The 19,281-nt window shown below is 40.9% G+C and overlaps 2 protein-coding genes across 3 annotated transcripts; both read left to right on the top strand.

Moving 5' to 3' along the window:
- Positions 1-1,028: 1,028 nt before the first annotated feature.
- Positions 1,029-8,703, top strand: LOC135559516 (zinc finger protein 665-like). Its single transcript, XM_065017248.1, has 4 exons — positions 1,029-4,397; positions 4,561-4,852; positions 5,063-5,158; positions 6,639-8,703. Exons 1-4 carry the CDS (start codon positions 4,380-4,382, stop codon positions 8,393-8,395), a joined length of 2,163 nt encoding a protein of 720 aa, XP_064873320.1. The 5' UTR covers positions 1,029-4,379; the 3' UTR covers positions 8,396-8,703.
- A 5,791-nt stretch (positions 8,704-14,494) lies between these two features.
- Positions 14,495-18,563, top strand: LOC115118599 (zinc finger protein ZFP2-like). Of its 2 annotated transcripts, none has more exons than XM_029647283.2 (3): positions 14,495-15,272; positions 15,814-15,967; positions 16,484-18,563. In XM_029647283.2, the coding sequence occupies exons 1-3, from the start codon at positions 15,141-15,143 to the stop codon at positions 18,289-18,291; spliced, it is 2,094 nt and encodes a 697-aa protein (XP_029503143.2). In that variant the 5' UTR covers positions 14,495-15,140; the 3' UTR covers positions 18,292-18,563. The 2 variants fall into 2 exon arrangements, with proteins under 2 accessions (XP_029503143.2, XP_029503134.2); XM_029647274.2 differs by having other exon boundaries at positions 15,814-15,973.
- The last annotated feature ends 718 nt before the right edge of the window (positions 18,564-19,281 follow it).

Below are 19,281 nucleotides of genomic sequence, written 5' to 3'. Positions count from 1 at the left end.
ATGGTTTTCAAGTCCATTGATTCAGAATCTTTTGTTTTAGCTTGACCATCATCCTGCATTTTGGCTCCCAAATGGCGCAGCAGTCTAGGACACTGTATCGCAATGCAAGAGGCGGCATTACAGTCCCTGGTTCAAATCCAGGCTGTATCACATCCAGCCGCAATTGAGAGTCCCATAGTGCGTTGCACAATTGGCCCAGCTTCGTCCGGGTTTGGCCAGGGGAGGCTGTCATTGTAAATAAGAATTTGTTCTTAATTTACGTGCCTAGTTAATTCAATAAAAATCTAGGTTCAGGTAACAGTAGCTGTACCCCATAAATGCCCCAATGATGCAAACTTTAATGGTATGACACATTTGAGTTATTTAGCAGATGCTCTTATACAGAGCAATTTACAGGAGCAATTTGAGCCTTGCTCAAGGGCACTTCGTGATAGTTTTCACCATCTTTCTACAATGAGTTTCCAAGTCTGAAATGTTCGAGTTGTCGTGAACGTGGCACTATTAGTGGAGGGTCTGAGGATTCTGAAACGCCCCTTTCACTTTGACAACTTCTATAGTTTGAAACGGTACAGAAGCAGACGTGTGGATATGAAAATGCTCTCTTCAAACATGTTAACCAATGTCAAATAGGATTAACTTTTAAAACCATCACCCGTCTTGTTTTATACAGGGGATTATAATTAAAAGCGTCACCAATATACTTTTAAATAATACAGTGAAACTTAGATCTTTGTTCATTTCCAAGTCGGGCGACTTTTATTTTGAATGAGGCGTATGATCACGTGACCAAATTTGAACTAGCTTCATTGCTGTCAGGTGCTGGGTTTCCACTAGATTGTACGCCACAAATTCAAAATAGTCAATCTGAGCGCAAAATGGCTACAACTTGTTATAATGCGTTTCAGTCAGAAACAACATCGATTATGGCCGTTGTCGTTAACACGACAATGACAGAAATTAGCCGATTTCTGCCCACCGTGCCAAACTCTTACCCTAACGTTAGCAATCCGGAGAGAGAGGTGAGTAGCTGTAGCCTACAGTGCAAATTGCACTACAGCAAAGACTGGATCTCTGGCAACGGTCGGAGTTGAGCTTCCTACGTAACGTTTAACTTTAGCTAACTAGCTAAAGTTACACCACACAGAACAATTATTAAAACAAATATTTGGTTACACGTTACGTTGTCTAATAAGAGAGGGCGAGGTAAAAATAGAGGCCTAATTCGGCGGGAAGTCCCTACGGGATGTAGCGTTTTTTTCGCCGAGCAATGAGTTTTTGTATGGAGGTCAATAAGTGTCGAATTTGGGCATAATTTTTTTTATTTGATTATAAGTTTTGTAATGGTCATAGGTTGTTACGGGTGTACTGGCATAAGTAGGACACGTGACAAACCAGCAACTCAGTGAGAGAACCATCGGTAGTGGTCTCGTAATGGCTGTACATATTTATAGCATGAGGCCTAGTAGCATAGCATCTCACTCAATTGTTAGGGCAAGAGACAAGTAATCTTGTCAGTATATCCATAATCTTTGCTAATTTAATAGTTTATCCACTATGATAGTCTTTGGCGTAACTATGACTACGTTAGTTCTAGAGTGCAAATAGCAAAGACAGTACAGAATAAAGATGGACAGAAACTGCTTCTCCTATAGAAATCCCCGATCACGCTTGGAAGCGATGTCAATGTGACGTTGGCTAGCTATGCCGCGTTCAAAACAACTGGGAACTCGGAACTGGTAACTCAGTCATTTCTGACTTCAGTGTGTTCAAGGCAATTGGGAAACCGGAAATAGACATGCTTCGACTGGGAATATCGTTTTGAATGGTCATCCAGCTCGGGAACTCTGGCTTCTTTGTTGAGATCCGAATTGAAGATGACCGATTTCATTATTTCAACCTCGTATTTTTATCTGTTCCCAGTTGTCTTGAATGCACCATTAAGCTCATCGGTTCTAATGGTCATCGCACCTAACTGCGCATGTGCAGGCCGTCAACTCAAAGACACAATATAAACGTGTCAGTTTATAACTTTCAGGAGGTCTGATTAATAACATGTTCAGCTACTTAAAGGAACATTTTACTCTACTCTTAAGGTATCAACAATCAAAGTATTGGACCTTTGAGAAGCAGTGTCATCGGCGTTGTGCCTTTAGATTTCGAGAAAAGGAACTAAGGAATAATTTTTCACTTGTCTCATTGACCACGTTTACATGCACACCAATGTCCTGTTATTATTCGGGATACTGGAAGTGTTCTGTTTTTAAATTGACATGTAAACATCATATCCTGTTTACAATATCACGGTTATGAGAAACCCGGACAAGATGCCTGGTATATGCTGATACTGTGGCATGTTAACTTCGTACCCGTTTTGAATATCATGGGTGTTGTGATGTTTTCAAACAATCTGGACTGTATAGCCTACTGGCTACTTTCACGCCTAATTTAGACAACTTTCTGCTTATAATTTTCACCATTTGCTAGGCCATATTATAATTTTCGCCCGCTTCTCTTCTGTCATAACTTGTTGCCCCAGGATACTAAACTGTTGCTCACCAGAATGTCTTACATTGAATGCACTAGTAATTTAGTTAACACTGGTAAAGTTGTCAGTTTTGTTTAAGGGACTGGGGGGGGGACACAATAACTCAGTGTAAAGGTTGGTCCTGTGCAGAATGTCCAAATGTCATCAGTTTGACTGGTTTTAAGGAGATGGAAGGCTGGGAAAACTATTAAACAGGTTACAGATAAGACTTCAGTTTGTCTTGGGTGCATATTTTATGGGTTTGAAATACTGTCTGTTTGCGTAAGTGTCAAAGATAACACATTGCATTTGCTCGAGATGCCGAAAGAAAAAAAAATCATATTTCTCCGCTAGTGTTCCAGAGACAAATATTTGTATTATTTTACTGCAAGATATAGATAATTCTGCAATAGTTAATATTACATTACGCATCATGTCAGAAGTTATAGGCCTGCAGTCAGTGTCCAGATTTCAATTACTATTCCATTTAACGCATATTCACTTCAATTAGGAATGTTCTGTTGATTCAATAGTAATGCCAGAGTTTCTAAACCCAGAAGCGCAACATCTCGAGACTTCCGGGAGCACTTGTGAAACAGCTTAACCTCTCTAGGGTATGTCCCACCTGGCCAACATCCAGTGAGATTGCAGAGCGCCAAATTCAAATACAGAAATACTCATTATGAAAATTCAGAAAAGATACAATTATTTTACATAGGTTTAAAGATGAACTTCTTGTGAATCCAACCACTGTGTCAGATTTCAAAAATACTTTACGGCGAAAGCATACCTTACAATTATTTGAGAACATAGCCCAGCAGACAAATCATTACAAACAGTAACCAGTCAAGTCGAAGAGTTACACAAGTCAGAAATAGAGAGAAAATTAATCACTTACCTTTGATCTTCATATGGTTGCACTCAGACATTCATTTATTCAATAAATGTTCCTTTTGTTCGATAGTCTCTCTTTATATCCGAAAACCTCTGTTTTGTTCACGCGTTTTCTTCAGTAATCCACAGGCTGAAACGCAGTCACAACAGGCAGACAAAAATCCAAATTGTATCTGTAAAGTTCATAGAAACATATCAAACGATGTTTATATTCAATCGTCAGGTTGTTTTTAGCCTAAATAATCAATAATATTTCAACCGGACAATAACGTCATTAACAAGAAAGGCACTCTCGGTCACGCGCATTAAAAACCTCTGAGACACGGCAGGGTCCACTCATTCAGACTGCTCTTACTCCCTCGTTTTTCAGAATACAAGCCTGAAACAATTTCTAAAGACTGTTGACATCAAGTGGAAGGCATAGGAACTGCAATTTGAGTCCTAAGTCAATGGATACTGTAATGGCATTGAATAGAAAACTACAACAATAAATAAAAAAAATCCTACTTCCTGAATGGATTTTTCTCAGGTTTTCGCCATGCCATCGCCTAGAAGCGTGATCGAGGATTTCTATTGTCTTCATGCTGTACAGTCTTTGGTAATGTCATCTTTTTGTAGGCACGAACACCGCCATGGTTCGTTTGGACAGAAGTCTATGGGGAAATGAATGGAGATTTTTGTAGCGTTTTTGGATAAACGGCAAAAGTTAGGTCTGTGGTAAACGCAGGCTTATGAGTTCTTATACGTTTTGTTCAATGAGAGAGTCTTCATCAGGTAACAACTTTTTGTGAAATTTGAAGCATTTATCAGAAAAATCACAAAGGCTTCATAGTTCATGAAGGCCAGGTTAACCAACGACTATAATGTCATAGAACAAAACCTATAAGATCTCCTAAGCCTGTGTTAACCTCAGACCTTTTTTTCTGTGTTCATTCCAAAACCCTATTCTTTCCCCATAGGAATGGCTGAACGAACAGAGGTAACTCTTTTCCGTTTTTTTTTATGACTACAGGCTGGCGAACTCTATTGCTATCCCATCTAGCTAGTTAACTTACTGGTTTCACTTCCTCATTTCAGTGTGGCTGGCTGCACAGCTATCTACTTGGGTAACCTTTTTTTTATTTTTTTATTTCTCTACACAGCTTTGCACAATTATGAATCTTGTAACAGGGGAGGCTATTAGGAAAATCTGCCAACTATTCCTAGTGACCTCCTCAAGTTTACATAATGAGAACGATAAACTGAAGACCAAGGTGGAGCAGATGGATGAAGTTCTGAAAACCAAGGTGGAGCAGATGAATGAAGATATGAAGGCATTGACTGAGAAGGCTGAACATTATAGAGCATCACTGGCTAAAATGCAGACACAAGCAGAACCGAAAGGACCCACGCATATTCTGCTTAATGGAATGATTTTTGCAATTCCACCAGTTGGTGAGTGTGTTAGACCTAGCTAGCTACCTAGTCATTACTGCCTAGGCTTTAGCTATGTCTAGCATTTTAGCTATTAGGGTTCTTGGCTTGTTTTTTGTATTGATTTAGGCCTACATGACTTACACCACACATCGTTTTGTGGAAAGAAAGGGAAAAGCGAAATAGCGTTTTGAATGTGTTTTAATGTAAATATGATTGATATGTTTTTAGGTCTCCCAATATTGTCTGGAATGACAGCGGCTTCAACATTGCCAGGGAATGTCAGTCAAGCAAACCCAGTCACTAACGCCATGTCAGTCTCTGCAGGTAATCCTTAAGAGGATTTTATTTTGACTAATGGTTACCAGACCAGGGTCTTATTCACTAGGAAGCAAATGGGCCAAAACGAAATGTTATTCTATTTTTAAATGATATAAATTAATGTATTGGTAGATTTATTTGACTAGTGTCCTGTCCAGCTAGTGTATTTGTACATCAAGATGCCTCATGCTACATAAAAGTTTGCTCTCTAGTAGGGCAGGGCAATATATTAAATTAAATTAAAATTCAAACACGTGTGTTAGTGCAGCGTTCCAAATGCCTGTATCGCAAGAATCTAGGCTGAATTTATTTCCCATTTTTATGAGCATTTGTCTTATTGGTCACGTCTTCTTCGCTCGTCCCTGTACTCTGTGCACACTCCCCCTGCCACCAAGCCCCTCCCCCTGACACAACAACAAAGAGTAAAGATCACTTCTTCCTCTCTGACAACAAGTAGTTTCAACTCTATTTGCAATTGAGGTTTGGCCAACAGGACTGGTCATATGGACACTGAAACACAATTTTACTGTAATAGAGGAGAAGTTAAGGTCTAACGATACCATTTGTATGTCTCAACTCAAATTGTGTGACTAACCTATTAAAACGTGAGTATCAATGAACATTGATTATGGAAAACTAATGCTTAGCTTCTGTTGCTTTCGGTACTACATACTGATAGCAGCATTTTAACCACAGACTGTAATACTAGATGTCTAGTCTGTTTTATAAATGTGCAATGAGCATTAACTATATAAGGAATAGGCAACTCGTTCTCATTCTGAGAAATAAGGTAGGCCACTTGATTTCAACATCTGAACAAAGAGGACAGGCTAGCATCCTTTTAAACAGTTGGAGATGGACAGAAGGGTGTGTTCATATCTATTCAACTGTTCTGCCTTGTTAACTAGCAAGCTAGCAAATAGATCCAAGTTGGCTTGACATTAAATATAAAGATTAGCTGGCTATTTGCTAGCACCTGCGCTTGAGAGATTGTTTTGAGACCTGTGTTTATTTTTCTATAACGCCTACTACAAGAAGTTGGTCATTAGTGAATTTGGATTGTGCATGGTTCTGGTTAAATGTTGAACCAAAAGGGCATTTTCATAGACTTAAAAGCCAGATCACTGATTATTGCAAAAATCGGGTTAAACTATTTTGATAAAATAATTAACATATCAATGGGTCTTGTGGAAGGTTTTTTAATAGCCTCGGTATAATTTCAGAAGTCCTGAATTCATTAGATTATTGCTGACTGTTTGAAATGCAGTGTATTTGACTTTTAATTGTACAACAAAGTTAATTTAGAGAACATATGAAATGTGTATCGCCCATGAGTTAGCCCTACTCTATAGGCTCCGTTCTGGCTCAGACGAGGCTACTTACTTTCAATTAATGAAATTAGTATAATCTTCACATTTGTAAAACCTGTTTAATTTATAGTTTTCTAATGTGTATATACTCATATTTCTTTCTCATATATCTTTAGGTCCTGCAAAGGTTTGCAGTAAACCCACAGAGATGTCTTCATTGGAGAATGACTCCTCTCTGGGAGACACAGATGGACTGAATACAGACCCCTCACCAAGAGACACTGAATCCAACGTTGAGCATATAAGAGCTGCTCTGCCAGGGAGCAACGAGAGAGACGGCCATGAAAGCCAGAAAAACAGCAATACTACTAAAAGGATGCGATCCAAAGAAACCAAATGCCTCAAGTGTGATGTTTGTGAGAAGACCTTTAGCCGGAAGAACCTACTGGTACAACACAAGCTAACTCACACAAGACCCTTCAAGTGTGATGTTTGTGAAAAGACCTTCAGTAGGAAGGGGTCACTGGAAGCTCACAAGCTAATTCACACACTGGTACATCAGATGCTAATTCACACAGAAGAGAGGCCATTCACTTGTGGTCAATGTGGCAAAACATTCAGAATGTCCAAGCAGCTCGAACATCACATGTTGCGTCACAGAGAAAAAACATTCAGTTGCAAAGTTTGTGGAAATGTTTTGTCTACCAAGAAAGATCTGAAACGACATCAGCTTGTTCATGCAGTGGAGAGACCGTTCAAGTGCCTGACTTGTGACAAGGGTTTCACGTCAAGGAAACTGCTTATTGAGCACGAGAGAATCCACACCGGTGAAAAACCATACACCTGTGCTGTGTGTGGAAAGAGTTACAGACAGCATGGTGGCCTAAATATTCATATGCGACGACATACAGGTGTACGTCCGCATTCATGTTCAGAGTGTGGTAAGGGTTTTATGACAAGCAGCAGCCTCAAAAACCACATGGTTGTTCATACAGGGGAGAAGGCATTTACATGTGAGACATGTGGAGCTGCTTTCGGCCATAAGGGAAACCTTGTGAGACACCAAGTTCTTCACACAGGGGAGAGACCTTACAAATGTGAAGTGTGTGGGAAAAGCTACCTTCAGTCCACCGACCTAAAAGCTCACATGCACCGTCATGGGGCAACCAAACCATTTATGTGTGACCTATGTGGGAAGACTTTTATGTACAATTTTCAAATGAGACGACACCATCTAAAATGGCACACAGCTGAAGGAGAGAAGCAGAGGGAACGACAGAGAAGAGAGAGAACGAGAATCGCCAGGAGACCGGGAACCTCAACAAAGCCATTCAGTTGTGACATATGTTTGAACGGCTTCAGCTCCATGCTAACTCTGAAAAACCATCAAAGAAGTCACACTGGACAAAAGCAATACTCTTGTTCCATTTGCGGAAAGACCTTTGCCTATAAAAATACTTTGGATTATCACATGAGACTTCACAGTGGGGTGAAGCCCTACGCTTGTAAATACTGTGAGAAGAAATTTGTTCTTAAGCAAGCTCTAGAAGGACATGAGCGAACCCATACTGGTGAAAAGCCCTTCAAATGCAGTTATTGTGACAAGACTTTCTCAGTCAACACCAATCTCAAAAGGCATGAGCGAGTCCACACGGGAGAGAAGCCGTTCATTTGTGACGTCTGCGGGAGAGGTTTCAGCCAAGCCAACAACGTCAAAGCCCACATGCAAGTCCACACTGGAGTTAGGCCTTATTATTGCAAGAGATGTGGAAAGGGCTTTTCTGACATAAGACACTACAAAAACCATAGCTGTAATGGTGTGGCAGCAACACATGATCGGTCTCGTAAATCTTCAGACCGCTCTTTCAGAAATAAGAAAGGAGGTGAAGACAGCAGTGCTTGTCATAATGCTGCTGTGATGTCGACTCAGTGATATAATCTCTATCATTCACAGTGGGGCAACTTCCTGCTTTCAGACATCAGGAACAACATGTATGTTTTCAGTAGGGTGATAAGTTATCGGGTGAGTTTCTGGAAAACCTTGTAGAAAATTAGAAAACGTTCTTTAGGAAATGAGATGAGTGCCTGCTGTAATGCTTGGAGATCTTGCTGTTAGTCTTAGGGTCATTGTTCATTAGCCCACATTCTCATGGACGTGTTTATTTCTGACTGCTGAATCATTTACAATGGTTTTTTTTTCTTCTATTGTGTAAATCATTAAACACCTAATTCATGTGTAAATATCAGAACTTCTCATTTACATTATTGTCCGTCAGCTACATAGGACAGCTAGATTAGTTATTCAGGTGATTGCCCTGATTGGACAAGAATGAAGGATTTTTTTATATTTTTTTTATACAGTATATACGTACACTAAGTGTATAAAACATTTAAGAACACCTGCTCTGTCCATATACATAGACTGGGTGAATGGGCATGTCAAAAATTTATAAGTGCCTTTTAAACGGGTATGGTGGGGGTGGGCAACGCAATATTAGGAAGGTATTACTAATGTTTGTTGGCATTAAAATGAACCTGAAGACCTCTTTTCCTGGTTTCTAAACTTTGGTCGTCTCCCTGGATTTTGGTTCTTTTTTATTTTAAATTGGGCGGGCAAGTAATTGATAACTTTTCCCAGTATTCCCAAGTTTTATTTTTTTAAATGTCTCTTACCTTTCTGCTCGACAAAAACCTTGCGTCAGTTCTACTTTTATAATTATTACATTTACAATTAATACTTTCATAGTTATTTAGGGTGCGTAATAGATTTGTTCTGTAGAAGCAGCACTTTATTGGCTTAGGGCAGTGTAGAAGAAATAATCATGAATTGTTCAAAGCCCCATAAACAAAAAAATGTTGCAAAAGGGCTTACATGCTGACCAGACCGGACACGTCTCGTGCGCGAGCGTCGCAAAATACATTTAGAAATCCATGTTATTCAATTATTGCACCCACACTGCTCGCTCTCGCGCGCCAACGAGCGTCTGCAACGCCAAGGGCTAAAATAGAAGTCGTTCCTATTTCAGACGCAAATCGCGCTGAAAGTCATTTCCTCATTGGTTTATAGAAGCAGGTACGTTTCTTTCCGTACATACTATAGCAGGCTATTTTATGAGGGTCATTACAATTGTTACAAAAGTATTTCATTTTTATCAACACGTTTGTGCCATATCCTCCTGATTTAAGGTTGCTGTAATTTATTGAGTGATGTGATGCGTTCATTCCGCTGTGATTCCCTGTTTATTGGTCATCAGTGTCCTGGATCACAAAGAAAACACCTCATAATGGTACAGGGAGCAACTCGTGAAAATAAAAGAGAGCCGCACACTCTAGGAGCTCAGATGCAAACATTTAATAACCAACGTTTCAACAGCCAAGCTGTCTTCATCAGGGTATAATCACAAACACTGCGGGATGACTCGTTTAGATAGTGTCAAAAGACACAGGTGTCTGTAATCATGGCCAAGAGTGGCCTAATATCATTGGTTAATAATCAAATATTAAAATGTCATACAAAGAACAAATGGATAGCATACGATCATAGATTAATTTGACTACACAAGTCTACAAACGATTACAATGGCAAAGTCACAATAATCACAAGAATGGCTTCAGATCAAAGTCTACTAATTTATTGAGTGGTGTGATGCGTTCATTCTGCTGTGATTCCCTGTTTATTGGTCATCAGTGTCCTGGATCACAAAGAAAACACCTCATAATGGTACAGGAAGCAACTCCACCAGTACTGTATGTAAGACTTACCATTAATCTCAGACTCTCTTCCATGCATAATGATCCTGTTATGTCTCATGTCCACAAATGAAGGGAAAGGGTGCGTAGAGGCGAGAAGGAATTATCAAGTGATTAAAGGGGTCATGCTGTTTTTATATGGCTGCTATGATCAGGAGTGTATTCATTCTGGGCCTCCCGAGTGGCACAGTGATCTAAGGCTCTGCATCACAGTGCTAGCTGTGCCACTAGAGATTCTGGGTTAGAGTCCAGGCTCTGTCGCAGCCGGCCACCACCAGAAGACCCATGGGGTGGCGCACAATTGGCCCAGTGTCGTCCGGGTTAGGGGGGGATTTGGCCGGCAGGGATGTCCCTGTCCTATCGCGCACCAGTGACTCCAGTGGCGAGCCGGGCACAGTGTACACTGACACTGTCGCCAGGTGTACGGTGTTTCCTCCGACACATTGGTGTGGCTTCCCGGGTTAAGTGGGTATTGTGTCAAAGATGCAGCGCGGCTTGGTTGGGTTGTGTTTCAGAGGACGCGTGGCCCTCGATCTTCCCCTCTCCCGAGTCTCATAGCTGCAACTCCCGGACAGACAAGACTGTAACTACCAATTTGGATACCACAAAATTGGGTAAGATTTTTTAATATATTTTTTTAAGTGTATTCATTCTGCCGATTCTGTTAAAGGGAAGTGAACAAAACCGGGATAAACACCTTAATTTGTCCAATAGAAACTCTCGTTTACAACTGTTGGACTAATGATTACACCCAAGATCAGTAAGATGCAGACAAGATTGAGCAAGGTGTTATTGAATGTGTATGTCTGTCGCCTTGATTTCTCAAATTTGTCTTTACCTTTGCATCTACAGTACGTTCAGAAAGTATTCAAACCCCTTGAGCTTGTCCACATTGTTACCACCTTATTCTAAAATGTATTAAATTGTTCCCCCACCCCCTTATCAAGCTGCTACACACAATACCTCATAATGACAAAGCAGAAACAGGTTTTTATACATTTTTTCACTTTTTATAAAATTAATACAGAATTGATCACATTTACATAAGTTTTCAGACCCTTTACTCAGTACTTTGTTGAAGCACCTTTTGCAGCGATTACAGCTTTGAGTCTTGTATATGACACTACAAGCTTGGCACACCTGTATTTGGGGCGTTTCTCCCATTTTTCTCTGCAGATCCTCTCAAGCTCTGTCAGGTAGGATGGGGAGCGTCGCTGCACAGGTATTTTACAGAGACTTGTCCCGAAGCCACTCCTGCGTTGTCTTGGCTGTGTGCTTAGGGTCGTTGTCCTGTTGGAAGGTGAACCTTCACCCCAGTCTGAGGTCCTGAGCACTCTGGAACAGGTTTTCATCAAGGATCTCTCTGTACTTTTGAACCTCACTAGTCTCCTAGTCCCTGCAGCTGAAAAACATCCCCACAGCATAATGCTGCCACCACCATGCTTCACCATAGGGATGATGCCAGGTGTCCTCCAGATGTGACGCTTGGCATTCAGGCCAAAGAGTTGGTTTCAATCAGACCAGAGAAACTTCTATCTCATGGTCTGAGAGTCCTTTAGGTTCCTTTTGGCGAACTCCAAGCGGGCTGTCGTGCCTTTTACTGAGGAGTGGTTACCATCTGGCCACTCTACCATAAAATCCTGCTTGGTGGAGTGCTGCAGAGATGGTTGTCCCATCTCTACAGAGGAAATCTGGAGCTCTGTCAGTGACCATCGAGTTCTTGGTCACCTCCCTGACCAAGGCCCTTCTCTACCCCAATCCCCCCTTGCTCAGTTTGGCCAGCTCTAGGAAGAATCTTGGTGGTTCCAAACTTCTTCCATTTAATAATGATGGAGGCCTCTGTTTTTGGGGACCTTCAATGCTGCAGAAATGTTTTGGTGCCCTTCCCCAGATCTGTGCCTCGACACAATCCTGTCTCGGAGCTTTAAGGACAATTCCTTCAACCTCCATAGCTTGGTTTTTGCTCTGATATGCACAGTCAACTGTGGTACCTTGTATAGACGTGCGTGCGTGCCTTTCCAAATCATGTCCAATCAATTGAATTTACCACAGGTGGACTTCAATCGAGTTGTAGAAACATCTCAAGGATGATCAATGGAAACAGGATGCACCTGAGCTCAAATTTGAGTCTCATAGCAAAGGGTCTGAATACTTATGTAAACAAGATATTCCTGTTTGTTGAAAACCTGTTTTCATTTTGTCATTATGGAGTATTGTGTGTAGATTGAGGGAAAAAGTCAATGGGTCTGAATACTTTCCCAGTGCCTTCGGAAATTATTCAGACCCCTTATATTTTTCCACAATTTGTTTTACGTTACAGCCTTATTCTAAAACTGGAAAAGAGGTTGGGGATTGTATCTATTTGTGGACTCGTGTTTATTTTTTTTGCTTCGCAGCTTGGGATACGACTGGTGACTTGCTTTGCTCTCCGGAGCATGCCCCTGTTGAAAGGAGTGATAACTGGAGTGGCATTAGGTGTTGAGGAGGATCAACTGATGCCCGCTGTTTGGTGTGATGCAGAACCGGTGGAGAGCATGGTGAAACCGAGAAGACGCTGACTTTTGATGGCATTGTTACCCATCAATGGCAGTTATCCTGTGAGAGCTTTTGTTCCGAACCCATTACAAGGTTTTAGGTGACAAGCTTATGGTCATGTTGCAGCAGTGTGTAGGAAGTGGATTCCTAGATGTGAGAAGTGTGCAGGAGGGTATGAGCCAAAGGAACAGGTATGTATTGCAGCCACAGCGTGGGAGAGCAGCGCTCCATCACTCTTTTCACAGAGATGATAAAAATAATTATGGAAAATGTATTCGGATCAATTCTAAATGAATTCCATGGAAACGATACAATGACAAAACAAAGCAACAGTAAAAGTCATCCCCCACAAATGTTGCAGCCCCTCCCCTGGGCCAATCAGTGTAATTTTGTAAATGCCGGATCTTTATGGCAAGACGCATCATTCATCCAAGTTTTGTCAAAATTGGGCCAGTGGTGTCTGATATTGCGTGGAGCCAGAAATCTTGCTTGTTTGTAGGTGACCAAATACTTATTTTCCACCATAATTTGCAAATAAGTTAATTAAAAATCCTACAATCTGATTTTCTGGATTTTTTCCCTCATTTTGCTGTCATAGTTGAAGTGTACCTATGATGAAAATTACAGGCCTCTCTCATCTTTTTAAGTGGGAGAACTTGCACAATTGGTGGCTGACTAAATACTTTTTTGCCCCACTGTATATAGGCAATAGCAGCCTGTAGGTAAATAGTGATTTCTCCCCTATCTTCTCTCTCTGGTGGTGGAGGGAATGAAGAATACCATTCAAGTCTATGGGGCTTCTTTTTTTGTTGCTATGATCCCTTACTGATGTCACCACTTCAATCAGTGTAGATGAAGGGGAGGAGACAGGGTAGGTTGTAGAAACCTCATGATGGGTACTGGGAAAATTGTAATATCATATAGTAGCCTAAACCTATCGATGTTACACTGAGCTGGTTTGAATGGAATATGAATGACAGTCAAATTTGTTGGATGCGTTTTACTATTTGTTTTGGATGTTTCAGTTTATTTTGTGCCCAATAGAAGTGAATGGTAAATAATGTATCGTGTCATTTTGGAGTCACTTTTATTGTAAATTAGAATATAATATATTTCTAAACACTGCTACGTGAATGTGATTGCTACCATCAGTACAGATAGAGCTGATGACTTGTGAATGAGTGAGAAAGTTACTCACAAATATCATTGTCTTAGAATTTTTTACTTCTCTCATTGACTTCTCAAACCCCACCTAGTCGGCTTTGTCTGTTTCGCAAGTGTCACCTCTGGGTTTAGAAACTCTTAGTCCTTTATCTGTCACAAAGTGTAATGAATTCACACTCCAAAATAGCCCACACAGTAGGTGGCAGCATGCACATCTAACGTATGTTTGCAGCCTGCCATAATACCATAGAAGGAAAAGACTGAGGTTGTCACTAGTTAACACAAAGTCACACACCGGTTTATTTCTACAATATCGAATTAAAATTCGATTGTTAAGACTAACCATAACCACACTACAAACTGTAAATGAAGCTATATTTTGTTTTAGTAAATTTGTACGATATAACCTATTTAGACTTTTCGGTTGTTGCTAGTTGCCACAGACTACCTGCCTTCTGGTCATGTCTATAAGGTATACGCAAGATATGAGAGATATTTTACCAGATGTATAAATTTGAAGTGTCCGTTTGGCGTTTCCACTCACCACCAAATAGGGTGGTGAGAAGAAGCACAATGGCCGGCAGTGGGAGAAGATGGATTTTGGCTTACATTCTGCTCATTTTCTCATCGATGAAACACTTGATCTCCGTAATTTTCTGTTCCCAATACTAACATCTGTTACGGACAGAGTGGACTAAGTTGCGTTGTTTAGAAGGAGTGGAAGGGTGAATTTAGTTATTTTTACACGCTCAATTCAAAGTAGGCATTCCCTGACGGAACTATGCAAATACGTGCTAGAACGCGGTGATAGACTCTCGCTAGCTCGTCCTTCCTCTGCCCACTAGGATTAATTTGCTCTCATTGGAAACGATAGGCTGTGGTCTTTCTTGGGTTAGTTATATAAAAAAAAACTTTGGTATACAGTTTGGAGAAAAAATTGGGGGCATTTTAGCAAACACTTTGCCTAACCTTATTCTAATAATGTCCTGATGTTCTGTTACGTTAATTATCCAAATATTCTGCATACTTTTTAACTTGCTACGAAAAGTTAATTTGGACAAAAACAGTATCCCTTCTAGCCAAATCCTTGCCTTCCCGCGTCTGGGACAACTACTCCCATTGTTAAACGGGGACACAGCTGTCTCAGTATTTCTGACGACTAGCTTCCCGTTGCTGGCAGTATATAGTTAGCTTGGTTATTATTCTATGCTAATGAGTCTGAGGGCAACATGGCTACATCTTACAACACGTACCAGTCAGAAACAACATCGATTATGGCCGTTGTTGTCGAGGCGGCAATTACAGAAATTAACAAACTTTGGCCAAACTCTTACGCTAACGTTAGCAATCCGGAGAGAGAGGTGAGCTAAAGTTACGTCAATATACTGGTGACTACGCGTAACGTTAGCTATCTAGTTGATCCAACGTTGGTTTTTACCCACATGATAAATTATGTAACTAGGGCTGAATTAGCTAGCTTCCTGCAATTTGCTTCTCTAGCAGGCTAACGTTACTAGCTAGCTATCTCAGCCTTCGGCTAAGCTTATTAGCTAACGTTAACTAGTTTTCTGACCTATTGGTTTCTCATCTTCTTTGCTGTAACAGCGTATAGCTTAGCCAGTTACTTAGGTAACATGTTTTTCAATTTCTTGCTTTCTTGTCAATATAGACCATTCGTATTTTCATTACTGTCTTCATCAATAACCATTAGTTGTGCTAGCCCTCATTTATATGCATTAAGTATCAAGTTCTCAAGATGCCTTCTGTTATATACTGGTGTAATTGATTCATTTTGTCAGTATACTTGTTTCACCATGACTGGTTAATTGTTTCAAACTTCGGCAGAATAGAAATAAACTGTTCACAAAAAAAACAAAAATGTTTTTCAATTTCTCTTCACAGCTTTGCACAATTATGAATCTGATGATGGATGAGGCTATTCGTAAAATCTGCCAACTATTCCTAGTGGCTTCCTCGAGTTTACAAAATGAGAACGTGAAACTGAAGACCAAGGTCGAGCAGATGACCCAGTTGTTTGAAAACAATACACAGCCTGGTAAAAGTATGCTTATTTTAACTGTCATGTAAAAAAAATATTGATATTGCCATAAGGGTTGGGTCAGTGCCATCTGGAATCCATGGCACGTCCACCCCCCTAACCATTTTAATTTCCAACTTCATTGGGTTTAGGACGTCCCAAGGAACTGGATCGCATGGACCACCATATATTGGTAGACTTATTTGACCAACTAAATTAGACTAGTATCCAGCTTGTCTATTTCTACATCAAGATGCCTCATGCAATAGAAACAGGAGATGTATAGGCTCCGGCCCAATGGGGCGTCCTGTATTGAGCGCTTTCAGTGCCAACAACAGAAACCATTTGAATTCAATATTTTTAATGTGTAATGCATAAATTGAATAATTTGAATTCATAAAATAAATGTTTTTAATGATTTGACACTGAAATCAATTAATACAAGACTTATTTTGAAATTAGCTTGCTAATGTGTAAAGCCCACTTTATTTATAGTTTTGTGTGTGTGTATACTCATATTCCTTTTATCTTTAGGTCCTGCAAAGGTTTGCTGTAAATCCACAGAGATGTTGGAGAATGACTCCTCTCTGGGAGACACAGATGGACTGAATACAGACCCCTCCCCAAGAGACACTGACTCCAACGTTGAGCATATGAGAGCTGCTCTGCCAGGGAGCAACGAGAGAGACGGCCATGAAAGCCAGAAAAACAGCAATACTACTAAAGGGACACGATCCAAAGAAACCAAACGCTTCAAGTGTGATATTTGTGAGAAGACCTTTAGCCGGAACAAACGACTGATACAACACAAGCTAACTCACACAAGACCCTTCAAGTGTGATGTTTGTGACAAGACCTTCAGCATGGAAGGGTCACTGGAATCTCACACGCTAACTCACACAAGACCCTTCAAGTGTGATGTTTGTGACAAGACCTTCAGCCGGAACCGCTTGCTGGTACGTCACAAGCTAATTCACACAGGAGAGAGGCCATTCGCTTGTGGTCAATGTGGCAAAACATTCAGAATGTCCAAGCAGCTCGAACATCACATGTTGCGTCACAGAGAAAAAACGTTCAGTTGCAAAATCTGTGGAAATACATTCTCTACCAAGAAAGATCTGAAACGACATCAGCTTGTTCATGCAGTGGAGAGACCGTTCAAGTGCCTGACTTGTGACAAGGGTTTCACATCAAGGAAACTGCTTATTGAGCACGAGAGAATCCACACTGGTGAAAAACCATACACCTGTGCTGTGTGTGGGAAGAGTTACACACAGAGTGGTGGCCTGAGTTATCATATGCGAACACATACAGGTGAACGTCCACATTCATGCTCAGAGTGTGGTAAGCGCTTTATGACTAAATCCAGCCTTGAAAGACACAAGGTAATCCATACAGGGCAGAAGCCATTTACATGTGAGACATGTGGAGCTGCTTTCGGCCATAAAGGAAACCTTGTGAGACACCAAGTGCTTCACACAGGGGAGAGACCATACAAATGTAAATTGTGTGGGACAAGCTACCTTCAGTCCACCCTCTTAAAAGCTCACATGCATCGTCATGGGGCAACCAAACCATTTATGTGTGACCTATGTGGGAAGACTTTTATGTACAATTTTCTAATGAGACGACACCATCTAAAATGGCACACAGCTGAAGGAGAGAAGCAGAAAGAACGAGAGAGAAAAGAGAGAACGAGAGAGCGAACTGCCAGGAGAGCAGGAACCTCAACAAAGCCATTCAGTTGCGACGTATGTTTGAATGGCTTCAGTTCCATGCTAACTCTGAAAAACCATCAACGAATTCACACTGGACAAAAGCAATACTCTTGTTCCATTTGCAGAAAGACCTTTGCCTACAAAAATACTTTTGACTATCACATGAGACTTCACAGTGGGGTGAAGCCCTACCCTTGTAAATACTGTGAAAAGAAATTTGTTCTTAAGCAAGCTCTAGAAGGACATGAGCGAACCCATACTGGTGAAAAGCCCTTCAAATGCAGTTATTGTGACAAGACTTTCTCAGTCGGCACCAATCTCAAAAGGCATGAGCGAGTCCACACGGGAGAGAAGCCATTCAAATGTGACGTCTGCGGGAGAGGTTTCGGCCAAGCCAACAACGTCAAAGCCCACATGCAAGTCCACACTGGAGTTAGGCCTTATTATTGCAAGAGATGTGGAAAGGGCTTTTCTGACATAAGACACTACAAAAACCATAGCTGTAATGGTGTTGCAGCAACACGTGATCGGTCTCGTAAATCTTCAGACCGCTCTTTCAGAAATAAGAAAGGAGGTGAAGACAGCAGTGCTTGTCATAATGCTGCTGTGATGTCGACTCAGTGATATAATCTCTATCATTCACAGTGGGGCAACTTCCTGCTTTCAGACATCAGGAACAACATGGATTTATTCAGTAGGGTGAGAAGTTCTCGGGTGAGTTTCAAGAAAGCCTTGTAGAAAATGAGATGCAGGCCGCCATAATGCTTGGAAAGTTTATGGTCAATGTTCAGTCTCATAGAGGCATTGTTTATTTCTGACAGTATGCCGAATTGGTTCCGATATGTTATTTTTTTCTATTGTGTAAATCATTAAAACATGTAATATGTGTGAAAGTATCAAGCTAGGTATTCACCTTTTGTCTGTCAGCTACATAGGACCACTGGGTGTGTTATTCAGGTGACTAATTGGGCAGGAATTTAAGGAATTCTTGTTTTTATACTTTATGTAAAAAAATTAATGCATTTAAACGGAGGCCAGTGTATTAGGTACACCCATCTAGTACCGGGTCAAACCCCTTGCTGCTGCCAAAACAGCCTGAATTCTTCGGGTCGTTTAAACATTGCTCAATTGGTACCAAGGGACCTAACGTGTGCTAGGAAAACATTCTCCACACTATTACCACCAGCCTGTGCCGTTGACACCTGACAGGATGGCGCCATGCTTACGCCAAATCCTGACTACCAACAGCATGACGGAACAGGAGCTGTGATTCGTCCCACCAGGCAATGTTTTTCCACTCCTCAGTTGTACAGTGTTGGTGACCGTGTACCCATTGGAGCCACTTCTTTTATTTGGCTGATAGGAAGTGGAACCCGGTGTGGTAGTCTGCAGCAATAACCCATTTGTGACAAAGACCGTGGAGTTGTGCGCGCTCTGAGATGCCGTGCTACACAACACTGTTGTACTGAGTCGTTATTGATGAATATCATAGACTAATTCATTTATGGTTCAACAATTGAGGGAGTGGAAACTCCAAACATTAACTAGATCACTAACTCTAAATACAATACCCACTGCTAGTGGCGATGTATTCATCCAGGTCACAAATGTAAC

The sequence above is a fragment of the Oncorhynchus nerka genome, linkage group LG4 (assembly GCF_034236695.1).
Source record: "Oncorhynchus nerka isolate Pitt River linkage group LG4, Oner_Uvic_2.0, whole genome shotgun sequence".
NCBI classification, from domain to species: domain Eukaryota; kingdom Metazoa; phylum Chordata; class Actinopteri; order Salmoniformes; family Salmonidae; genus Oncorhynchus; species Oncorhynchus nerka.
The sequence above is the reverse complement of the archived record's forward strand: the minus strand, read 5'-3'. Positions and strand labels throughout refer to the sequence as shown.

What these genes read in the sequence shown, in the direction of transcription:
- LOC135559516 (XM_065017248.1), top strand. An exon ending in TTTTGCAATTCCACCAGTTG is followed by an intron (nt 4,853 to 5,062) that starts GTGAGTGTGTTA and finishes ATATGTTTTTAG; the next exon opens with GTCTCCCAATATTGTCTGGA. An exon ending in CGCCATGTCAGTCTCTGCAG is followed by an intron (nt 5,159 to 6,638) that starts GTAATCCTTAAG and finishes ATATATCTTTAG; the next exon opens with GTCCTGCAAAGGTTTGCAGT.
- LOC115118599 (XM_029647274.2), top strand. Translation starts at nt 15,141, where the DNA reads ATGGCTACATCTTACAACACGTACCAGTCAGAAACAACATCGATTATG. An exon ending in TTAGCAATCCGGAGAGAGAG is followed by an intron (nt 15,273 to 15,813) that starts GTGAGCTAAAGT and finishes TTCTCTTCACAG; the next exon opens with CTTTGCACAATTATGAATCT. An exon ending in CAATACACAGCCTGGTAAAA is followed by an intron (nt 15,974 to 16,483) that starts GTATGCTTATTT and finishes TTTTATCTTTAG; the next exon opens with GTCCTGCAAAGGTTTGCTGT.